Below are 12,324 nucleotides of genomic sequence, written 5' to 3'. Positions count from 1 at the left end.
TATGGCTGTATACTGTAAGCGAACCTGATGCTACGCTGTCGTCTTTGCTCGGCGGCAGCAAGAGCCCCTAGGGCCCCTTCGTCTTCATCCCTTAGTTCTCTGCGCTCCCCTCTCAAGTCCCCACTTGGTCCTGGCGGGGGCTCTAAGCTATTAGCTCGGCTATCACTGGGTTGTGTACCGTGATTATTTCCCCCAGTATGGTTGACTCCGGCCATATCCAGGAGACAGTTGAAGAAGGTTGAACGCTGTTCGAATGTGCGAAACCCGTGTCAAAGTCACAATACTTTACCCGTCACGAGATGGTACCTTCACCCACATACAGGCTTTACCCAATAGCGATATCGATATGATATGTATACCATAAATATATCATCCCCCAGGCATTAAAAGTGAAAAAGATTAAGTCAAGTTTGAAAGAGATTGTAAAAATGTCTCAAACCATGCCAAAGTGTGATGGTGCTGAGTGTGAATTGAAGGTAATGTTATATTTTTTTTTTTTTTTATTACATCGCAAGGGTTTACCGTATAAATGTTGGTTGTTACACAATTTTTCATTCAATTTGTACTGGTAATTTAAAAAAGAATTCATCATGTTTTGATTACATCTCGGAGAGATCAGTAACTGCAAAGTATGAGTACGATTTTTGATTCAGATATTAAGCTGAACTACTAATGTTGATGCGATATTGATAATTTGCATTTCCATAACAACAATAATTTCATTGATATGGAAAATTTCCACGAAATAAGAAATATTTTTTCTCAGCATAATTTCAAGAGACTAGTCTGAGTAAAAGTTTCTGTTTTTGGTACCAGATTTCAGAATTATATCAGCAGCATAGATGAATTACATTTATACTGTACATCCCTTTGTGATTGAGATAATTTTATTTTACAAAGCCTGTATATGTTTGTTAAGTTAGATATTATATTGGATTTAATTTATAAGTTGTGTTTGGGTATATGGTTAAGATATTGTAAGATAATACAAGTACATACAAATTAATAAGATATTGCAAATGCAATTAAGAAATTATAATGAAACATGCACAGTTCAGTGTGCTGCCAATGTCGCATTAGATTCATTTCAGGTATTTATTTATACCTCAGCAGAAATTAGTCGGCAACAATACTGTCTAAGTTGAATATTGAAATACAGTTGAATTTTAATTTGTACTTTACGAATCGATGAATATCTGTGTTACCTTCCCACTAATTGTACAATTATCAATGTCGAATAAAGCTAATGCGATTTTGGCAACACTGCAATTTATACAGATACGTGAATGCTGAAAACGTTGTAAGAAACATGAATAAATGAGTGTACAATACAAGTTCAATGTTAGGTACAAGTAAACGCAAGCTTGTACAAGAAGTAGCCACCAATCATACAGTAATGTATGAACGAACCTACACACAAACACGGGGATGTAATTTGGGGTACATGCCTACAGGTGCTAGACGTTGGTCTTTACTTTCCACGTTTAAGTTCCGAAAAATGTTAGTAAACCATATCAGATGGGTATGTTTGTCCAGATGCTAATTGGATAACCAACATTTTCACAGAATTTCAATACAAATGAAACTATGGCTACTGGTATATTTATATATTTACGGTAAATTTCAGATAAGAATTTTCGTAAAGTAAAGTAAGAATAATATGGTTGAAGTGTAGTCGAATTTTTTCGTGTCGCTTAATTACGCACGTCAACAGTTGTGTAGAAAAAATTTAGTCAGCTTCGTTTTCATTCGCAATGGAAAATATACAATTTTTAAATATCATAGTCACATAAAAATGCATTCAAAACCATCAAGTAAAATTCCCCGTTATTCTATAAACACATTCGTATAATATTCGTACTTTAAAATACAAAAGCAGTCATAATTTCAAAAGTAATGAGCAGTCATTTTTTAAGTCACTAATTATTTAATTTCTGAATATTCGCATTAGCAGAATAATGATAATATATTCTAAGTATCAAGACATAAAAACAAGCAAAAAAGTCTATGTAATTGGTTAATGGTCTATTCAAATTTTTTTCTAACTATATATAATACGTATTTTCATGTTTTAAGAAGCTGTTAAAAATCTCTAGAATCACACCACCAAATTTTCAAGAATTGCATTCTCTGTGGTCTTGCAAATCGCACTGCGAATGTGATTTTTAGAATTTCCGTTCGATGATCAATAACAAACCTTTATTTTTTGCTTCGTCGGTAGGCCAGATTTATTGAATTGAATATGTTTCTAGAGGTAACAGCAAAATCTAGCCAAATCGAAAGTGCTGTGAAAATACGGAAAATTCTAAAGTCGATCTAGTATCGCTATCTGTATCTATTTCATGATATCCAGAGTGTATCTACTTGGGTTGAGGCAAAAGGCAGACTAACTTGAAAGTCCGGATCATAATAAATATGATAGATTACATCGTTGGGTATAGTAGAGACTATTGTGTTTTTCACACTGCTATTCGAAATCATTTGTTTATAAACTAAAATTCTTTGTGTGACAATTATATATATCATTTGCTTATCCACCAGAGTGATAAATGCCAATTCTCGGAAAATAGTTACAACTTAAACAGAAAGTATAACAAGAAATTATAAATTTATACAAGCTGTAGCTGTAATAACTTTAATATTTTTGAACTTGTAAAATGTTTCAGCCAGAATTAGATTTCAGCAAAGCAAAACATAATTAGCCAATTATCATATTTAACTGAAACATTTTTACATATACATATACCTCAAATAATACACTCAATAAATAATTGGTCATAGTTTTTACTGTTATCCAGAAATTTACTGGATTTGAGGTTATTATACGATATAAAATTTTTCTTATTCTTTACGTATATGATATATAAAATTGGACAACATTTAGAAAATACTTCGATGGGAGTCTTTTTGTAATGGGAATATCTAGTTACTATTTCATATTGAATTTAATTATTTTCTAGTTCTTACTAAGGTGCGCAAAGAGTTTAAAAATTGTAATGATTAAATCTAGAAATATCACATTCACCATTCCTGCAACTTATTTGCAATTTCGGGACCATCATATTATACTTTTTCAATGCTGTATTACGGTCAAAACAGACTTGTTATTGGAATGGTGATTGGGATAATGCTCTCTCAATTGTATTAACAACATAAAAGTATGAAATAAAATTCTAGAAACTAAATAACTGAGTAGAAAAAAAGAGTTAACTCAATAAGAATGTACAATAAATTGGAAATTTTTTTGAGGATGATATATGATTATGTAGTGAAAATACCATAATCCTCCTGCAACTAAAAAATTAAAATGGCTGACAATGAGTCTTTGTTAATTTTACTGTCTGTATACCATATATTGGAGTAGAAAATGGTATCTTCTAACGTGGATTTAATGGCGAACTGAACATTTAATTGTGAATTATTTCACTGTAGTCAAATGTAAAAAAATTATTCAGCTGGTTACATTTCTAGGATAAAATTTTGGCGATAACTTGTAAGAAGATTTTGCATAATATATCTTTTTATTTTTTCAAAACACTAGGTCACTTCTCATCATAAGTGAATTCCAAATAAATGAAGAGTAATTAGAAAACGATAAATAATTTTTTGTTTAGAAACTGAGGCATGTGCAAGTAGAATAATAAAAATTTGAAGATTTGATCTAACATTCTTATTTTGCTATTCACGAACAGCATGGCAAATTTCCAAATGAGCGAGATTTGATTCAATATTGAAGCACTGTATAATCTGATTAACAATGAGCGTAAATCGATTTCTGCGAACACCAAGCTTATGTGTTATTTCCTCAGAGAGTCGTCATTAGTTACGTCAAGTCTAGCAACGGTTAGTATCGTTATTACTAAAGAGAAGACTTACAAAATTGGTTATAAATAATATATAAGAAAATTTCTCTTACCCTAGTTTGTAAATGGAAAAAGTAATCTTTCATGTAACTGTGTAATTGGATCTTAAGCTATTAATGTGAAAATTTAAAGTCTGAATAACATGTTATTTACATTTGGCTACGAAATATTGTTAAAAGGAATAGTTAAAAATGCATAAAATAGTGTGTGAGGATAAAGAAGTAAGAGAAAAATTAACGTACTACCGCCTGGGCTGCAGGACTTTGCCCGGCATTATCGTTATCGATATGATCGTTATCATTCTGAAAATAAAACAGAAAACACACACAAAGATGATTGAGAGCTTTCACCACCTAAATGTTTTGCGTGACAAAGTATACATCAAACCAACACTATCTAAGTTCGATCGTTCAATTTAACTTTCCTAGAATAAATGTCAAATTTTTTCTTAATAACTCTATATATTCATCCAGCTGCTCCTAACTAACAGTGAGATCTTATTCGGATATTGACTATGTGAATAAGGCCCCCTAATTAATCTCCAATATCAGAGAAATGAAAGATATGATTCAAAACTGTTCCAAACTTAAAAAAATTAATTCGATGTGTCAGAACTCCACGTGAATTTCTACATGCCATCTGAATATTTATGGAGACACCAACGACTCACACAGTCTGAGTTTTCAACTATCCATTGCCAGTAAACGTTCAATCAATAACATTTGATTTCTCTGATATCGTTATGTTAAAACGACATCCAAGAAAGGAATGACGTTTGGAATCACGCTTGATCAGACTGAACATACTTTTCATCAAAATTGGAATCGTTATGCATATTGAAATGAAAAGATTACCAAAAAAAAAGGATCAAAACTTATGACTATTTCCAAGCATCATTCTTCTCTTCTCTAGTGAATCTTCTATCTAACCATTTTTTTTTTTTTTTTTTTTTTGCAGTTGATACTTATATACGTCATGGGAAAAGTTAGGGGCACACTCTAATCCGACAAGTGATATATAGTGTCAATTAATCGTTCAGGAAGGGGGACAACAATAAGAATCTAATTATTATTTCGAATTGACTAATTCAGTAATTGAACTTGCGACATCTAATACGGTTGTTTTATATTTATATATGTATGTATATTTTTTTTTTTTTGCCATTTAATAATCACTGGCATTCATTGATTTATTTATATGAGCTGCACCAAGTAATTTCATGACGAAGACTGACATAAAAGTCTGATTTTCATGTATATTTATAATCCAAACAGTTCAGCAATAGAGAGCATCTGAAAGCTCAGCCGTGATCGGAATCGAAAGAGAATTGACAAGTACATCAGTAGGTACAGCCAATTTTCATATCAACCTTCGTTAAGATATCAACATTCGGGATTATTTCCGCTCGCATAAATCAATGATTACCATTTATACGGCCCTTAATATATACGTATGTAGGTATACGCTTATTTCCTGAATTTAAGGTGATAAATTATACGTTGAACCCTGTAGACTTAGAATGGGAGTATGAATCGCAAGAAACACGGCCAGTTTTTATACAGGTATATATGTATACACAATGTCAGAAAAAATATCTCAGCACTACTTAGCACATGGGAACGATTACAATTTGAGAAATAGGAATGAAAGATCGGTTTGTGCTCAGATATTAATCGTGTTGTTTAGTTAACGAGCCGGAAAAATAGCCGACGAGGACATTCATCTACGCCATTTTATTCTGATTCAAAAAAACGACATGTGTCGTTCATATCTGTGTCATTTTATTAGTCAATTAAAAATTTTAGCACTGTGTAATTGATAATTAATGAACTAGACAAAAGAGGTGTTGCTTTCTGTATTTTTGATATATGAGTTTAGTTATGATTGATTACGTTACATATGATGAAGAGAATTTTTGCAAAATAAAAAACTGGTCAGTATTGGCGTTAAATTGTTATAGTATAAGCAATGACTGTTGAGAAACACAAACCGATCTCAAGGTTCGTCTATAATCTACAGGAGCTTGAGGATTGCTAAATTTTGCAAAAATTTTCGCACCGGCTGTCAAATTCTACGACGATGAAGCTAACAAGAAACATTCATTCTTTTTGACTTCAGCTAAATTTCATAGATTACTACCCCCAAAAATTGTCTTTAGTTTGCGGAATTCACAATAAAAAATGATCACAAAAAATTGTGATCCAACATTTTTTTCGGCAAAAATGCGATTTGAATAAAGATGATAAAGTTTATATAAGATAAGACGCTGTTTAATGTGATACTGAATGTCAATTCCACTTATTAAGGACTCACCTGTGGTCCGGTTGCTTCTATTTGACCAAACCTTGTTGTCCTCCAGCTTTCAAGGATCAGGAGAGCTGCATATATCTTACCCACTGTTAATTTATCCTTGTTTAGTTCTGCAGAAAACGTAAAAATATTATCATATCAACAAATTTGCTATGATTCTCAGCGAAATACAAACTCTACTTGCGACAAATATTTATCGTAATTTCTCCATACATAATTAATTTAAATTACAAAAATTCGCACCTTCTTTCTTCGGTATTAAAAGATCCAGCATTTTCCGTGCTTGCAATGGCCAGATGTTTTGAATAGTAACTCTGAGCTCGTCGTCAGCTTGATCCATTTCTTCCGCTGCACATATACCGATTCATTAACAGGAGAATCAAGTGGAAAAATTTCACGTACATCTGACAGATTGGCGGATAGCGAAAAAATTGCATAAGTATCTACGCCTAATTTACATAAATTTCAGGTTTATTACAATACAGTCTGATAAAAGATGATAAAAATTCGCTAACGCCTTGAGACCTCTGCGTATATCCGCTTGTGTGAAATTGATAATGTTGAAAGCAATGTACACTTGCCTGTTCTCATTTTGATGCTTAAATTTTCACGAATGAGCGCAAACAGGGTTGTAGTAAAGTTAACTTTTCCATCTACATCAACCGGCATGTTCATTCTGATCAATTTCTTATACGCCAGTCGGTTTGGACATTTGTTGCCAAACCCCAAAGGCGGATCCATGTTTTTCAACATGTCATACATTTCGGTGTAATGTATTTTCCCCGTTGCATTCGGGTCATATTCAGCCCATATTCTTACGAACTCATCCAAATGATGGGCGCCCAATATGGATGAGTCTCTTGTTAAGTAGTCGAAGTTGTCCATGATGACGGCAACGAACAAATTCAGCATGAGAAATGAGCAAAAGAAGATGAACGAGACGAAGTAACCATACGTGAGGTTTGAGCCGCAACCTTCTGCAGAATTATCTTCTTTTGGCTGGGCACATGGACGACCTTTCTTACATGCCAGCATAATGTTCGGCCATGCCTCGCCAGTAGCACATCTGAAGGAATATGAGTATGATTACAATTTTACTCGATCTGACATTTTCAGAATGCCGAGTTAGGAAATGAAACAAACCGACAAAGTTGTGTAGGGTTATATTGCGACCCAAATTAATGTTTCATTAACCGTTAATCAATTTTTAGTATCGAGAGATTTGAATATAATTACTTTGTTAGCGTGGCAGCCTCCTACTGCGATAGTCTAAAGTATAAGCATCGTAAGCACTTAGCTAGTAACTAGGTTCGACTACTTGATTACATAACGATTTGTTCACATAACTGGAATATAGGTACGCTAATGTCTAGAAATATGATACTTATACGATAACTCGTTATAATATAATCGTTAGAACTAAAATTCTAAAGTTGCAAAATAAATTCAACGACATTGTAATGCTACAGTTTGTGCGGACAACGGCAATGTGTTGCAAAAATAGGAAAACCGTGACAGGAATTGGAACGGTCTTGAGCTGTGGAACGACAAATAAATTAAGGAATTACTGTAGCAATTGTTATGATTTCAAATAATGTAGGCCAATTTGTACTGCTAAAACTACAACAACATAAACAATCATTAAATGAGAATGTAAAGCGGAAGAAACAAAGGGATATACAAAAAGCGTTGCAGAAAGATCGCAATTGAAAGAAGAAACTGCTAATCGAAAGAAATACCTTTCTGAATACGGGACGGTTACTTACCTAAACAGTAACATCAGTCCTTGTATAAAGCTTTGGAAATTGTTGTGCTTCGAAATGGCTGTTGAAGAATCCAGTTTGATGTTACCAAACACCTAACCAGATAAGCAGGGAAACCAAAACCCATACAGTGTTATCAACACATACTTTTTGAATTGGAACACAGTTAGAATTACATTTCATACTCATTGTCAGATGGACATTACAAGCGTTGCCTAGTCCCTACACCGTTAACCCAAGAAGAAGTATCGTAAAAATTTATCTTCTCACTTTCGACAAGTCTTTCACATTCAACTTAGTCCGAAGACAAACGGGTCTGGGCCACCCACTAATGGATTGAATGATAAGAAAAAACTTTCAAACTAGGCAACACCCTTCAAGTTCATGATTCAGGGGAAATATCAATGTTACAGTTTTGTTTTCTATCCACCCGGATTCTACCCCAGAACCAGTATGCACAATTAATCATATAATTTTGCACATTAGTTCATCATTGGATGTTGGTCGAGAAAGACAATAAGCATGACACAGCCATTTCGCAGTTCTCTTGCAATAACAACACGTAGACTTATGCGAAAATATGACTAATATTAGCGGGAATCCCACTGGTGAGTAAATGCAGTAGAGTCTCAATTATAAATTGAAGGAAACCAAAAGTTAGCAGGACATCGCATTGGCTGCAGGTAGTACAAATCTACACTTGGGTATATGTGATACAAAGAAGAATGGACTCTACTGCATCAACGTTTAATTACGAATTATTTTACAGTACCTAGCTTACGATATCAACGTACGAAAGAGCACATTTAATACTGCGGGATTCGATAGTTGTATGTATTTAATAGGTTAGTAATTTGGTTAATTGATTCCCGTTAAGCAAACTATACTAGCTGTCCAACAATCTAACGATAACAAGACGTCGAGCAGCTTACTTTTTTCAAATCATGCTTACGATGCAGTGTTCTAGTAGTATACGCGTATACGTAGGAGTTAGCTAACATTTAATATGGCATGTAATTTCTTTCACTTTACTCTTCATGCAGCCTCGAAAAGTTCAATCTCATCATCAGTGAAGTGAAAATTGACAGAAAATAAGTTAGCAGAAAATTCACAACTCTAAGTCAGGAGCAGTGGGTCTCATGTCCTGGCTCAAATTGATTTCACATATAATCGTTAAACGCAATCATACAAAGCCTAAATAGTGACGACTTTGTTGAGTGTTGTTCCAACAAACCCGAAGCTGCTTGTGACCGATTGTGTTAACGATTGTGCGAACTGAATTCCAGTCAGGACACGAGAGCTGCTGTTTTTATCCCAGAGTTCTGAATTTTTTGCTATCTATTTTCTGTCAACTTCCACTTCATTCATCATCATTCAGTATATTTATATAGACATTGCGAAATGATCCACTTCGTAACGCATAATTTTACCGAAATTATTGATACCTCATAAATAATGAAAAATGGAAATTCAATTCATCCTTGGACTGACGCGTGGTGCTTATGACCGTAACGTGAGACATAATCGTTTTGCTTTACTTAAAATAAACACGATATGACGAATGGCAAATGTCCAATGTAACTTGTATCAGTGTGACCACGTTATGGGTTATGTGCTACTGATGATACAAAATATTTACATTGAGAATTTTGAGTACGCGAATCCGGTAGCTTGAAATTTAATTAGGGTAGAATTTTTTTACACAAGTGACTTTTCGAAACAATGACTAAATATTTGTAGGGGAGAAAATGTCTTTTCTGGGCTGCAATATTTGACTCTGGGTTTGTTTCATCAATTAAATTCAACTTGTAAAACACCGCACACTTGTTTTCCGTTTAGCTGCTCGACTCACCGAAACAGCAATAATAGAGAGCCGAAGAATGTTTGGAAGTTGTTTTGCCGATCAATCTCAGATCCCGGATCGTTGGCTATATTTCCAAATACCTATAGAGGTAAAATATGATATCACTAAAATTTGGCATCTTGTTTAAGTTTGCGCGCTGCTCCCGAATTTTATGCTCCAACAATATCTACAATTCTGATGAATGACGTAATTCATACATTTAATTTATGAAAATTATATCCTTGAATTGAAAAATATGTAAAACTCAAATAACTGACAACAGATTCTTGTCCGACACTTTCAATTATTGTACGTAATCTATTCAACATAATACATCGAAGCATAATATCTACATCGGTATCATTGAATTACACAGGTGATTCCGATATTCTCTAACACAAATGATCAGCTACTGAAATTCGACGTAATCTTTCACCATACTTGAAATTGAAGACTGTGACTTAGTGCACCTCGTACTTTAATCAATAACGCAGCATATCAATTTTTTTATGTCAAAATACCATGTAAAAGAACCGCTCAGAAATCGTTGGGAAAGACTGATTTAGTCTCCTTTATAAAACGAGTTCCTGCAATTTGTTATTACATTATAGAAATACACGCTTTAGATAGGTAAAAGTATTTTACCTGCATTCCGATGATCGCGTAGATGAAAAACAGCATGGCAATCAAAAGACAAACGTATGGCAAGGCCTGAAATAAATATAAAAATTATTCAATGCTTACTCGAATTTTCAATGCTTAATACGTCCTTTACTTGTGTACTACAAATTGTAGGTATTTCTATTCCTTAACTTTTATAATCATTGGCACAAATGTGATTGAGCCTATAATGCCTGTGAAGTATTATAAAAGCTATATGATAAAAGATAATGGGTATGATGTTTAAATTTCACCTTGAATGATTGTACGAAAGTCCATAAAAGAATTCGTATAGTATATCCTTGCCGTAGAAGTTTGATCAGCCTTGCAGCTCGAAACAATCTCAGAAAGCCGACGTTGATGAAATTTTCCTGTAACGGGCAGAGGAAATTGCACTTCAGGAACACATACAAAATTCTGACTCTTTTAATCTACGGGCTTCACTCGAGTAGACCTTAACAATCAATGTAAAGCAAAAGATCGTCAAAATTTCGCATAGAAACATTGAGATAAGACTACTAGAGCGAAGCGATAGAAAGATTTCAAAACGTTACACTCATTTTTCAGCTCTAATATATCAGGCGTATCTAAAACGAATATCTATTACATCTATAGCTATATAATGAATATGCAGCTATTGGTGGGTTTCATTGCAGTTTAGCTCAATGATACTTACAGACGACTTCAGTAACTCTACACTGTATACATCAATTTGTCTCTGAATGGTCTTCAAATACGAAAGATACCAACGATTATTTTGCCCGTATTGATATCTACTAGTTTTCCAAACCTTCGTTACCACTTCAAATAGCATCGGTCTTGTTAAAATGAGACTCACACAATCGTGGGATCATACTTATAAGCTTCGTGTCAGGTGCATCTGGACACAGGCAACGACTCTTGGGCTTAAGTTTCAAGCATTTTATTCATTATACCAACCCATTAATTATTTCCACGGTGACAGGCATTTCACCGCATAAAAGTTTCTAGTTTTGAGCTTGTTGGATACTAATTATTGTCGGTACTATTATACGTGGACAGCAACTACATTGCATGATAAAGCACCTAGTTTAATATATTACCTGACCTGAAAGTTTTTTTTTTTTTTTTTTTTTGTTGTTTTCTCTTGTGTCTGTTAAAATAAAAGAGAATTTCTACTGTTCGGAAAACATGCAAGTTACCGCCGATGTGTTGAAGACTTTTTTCAAGTATTTGCATAGTAAATATCTAACGTATTTTAACGTTCCGAGTTAACTTGTCTTTGGACATGTTTAATTTCTTCTTCGTTTATGGTTTCAGTGTTGTATAATTTATGGAAAATCGTTTCGACGTGTGGAATTATCTTAATTGTGGCTGTCAAGCTCCATTGATGGGAGAACGTATCCACTGATCACTCCAGCATCGTAATGACGATACAAAGTGTCCGGGAAAAATTTGCTCACCAATTCCCGATATACTCAATGGGTCAAAACCATTTATGTACGTACTTCTTATTCAAAATAGAGTGTCGGTGTGCAGGTGTGTTGAATCTCTGTTTGCGATTGTATAGTAAAATCCTCCGGGATTGCCAGCAATGCTGCATAATTGACGATGCTGTGCGAGTGTTGGATTGTTGGATTTTCGCAGCAATGACAAACTGCCTGCAGTTCAATACGCTCATTCAGTCAATGACTGGTGAATTTTAATAGCAAATAAAATAAAAAGACTTATTTAGTGAAGCAATATGAAAAAGAAGTAACGGCACGAAAATAATATTGACGATAAAAGAAATACTCACTGCCCTTAAATTTGCGAAAACTGAGTTAATGAGTACAATTAATATTATGACGATGCTTGAATTGACTAGATTCATAAGGATCTGAAATTTTAATCACAGAATAGAATA

General features: G+C 33.9%; 1 protein-coding gene across 1 annotated transcript in view; it reads right to left on the bottom strand.

The window, feature by feature from the left end:
• LOC124406879 (voltage-dependent calcium channel type A subunit alpha-1) overlaps positions 1-12,324 on the bottom strand; it is a 74,496-nt gene that overhangs the window by 4,694 nt on the left and 57,478 nt on the right. Inside the window, exons 23-30 of the mRNA XM_046882537.1 lie at positions 10,694-10,810; positions 10,425-10,490; positions 9,789-9,880; positions 6,755-7,239; positions 6,417-6,521; positions 6,177-6,283; positions 4,106-4,165; positions 25-245 (exon numbers count right to left, since the gene is read on the bottom strand). Coding sequence (XP_046738493.1) covers positions 25-245; positions 4,106-4,165; positions 6,177-6,283; positions 6,417-6,521; positions 6,755-7,239; positions 9,789-9,880; positions 10,425-10,490; positions 10,694-10,810 — 1,253 coding nt within the window. The remainder of the gene's footprint in view (positions 1-24; positions 246-4,105; positions 4,166-6,176; positions 6,284-6,416; positions 6,522-6,754; positions 7,240-9,788; positions 9,881-10,424; positions 10,491-10,693; positions 10,811-12,324) is intronic.

Source organism: Diprion similis, chromosome 6 (assembly GCF_021155765.1).
Source record: "Diprion similis isolate iyDipSimi1 chromosome 6, iyDipSimi1.1, whole genome shotgun sequence".
Classification (NCBI taxonomy): domain Eukaryota; kingdom Metazoa; phylum Arthropoda; class Insecta; order Hymenoptera; family Diprionidae; genus Diprion; species Diprion similis.
The sequence above is the reverse complement of the archived record's forward strand: the minus strand, read 5'-3'. Positions and strand labels throughout refer to the sequence as shown.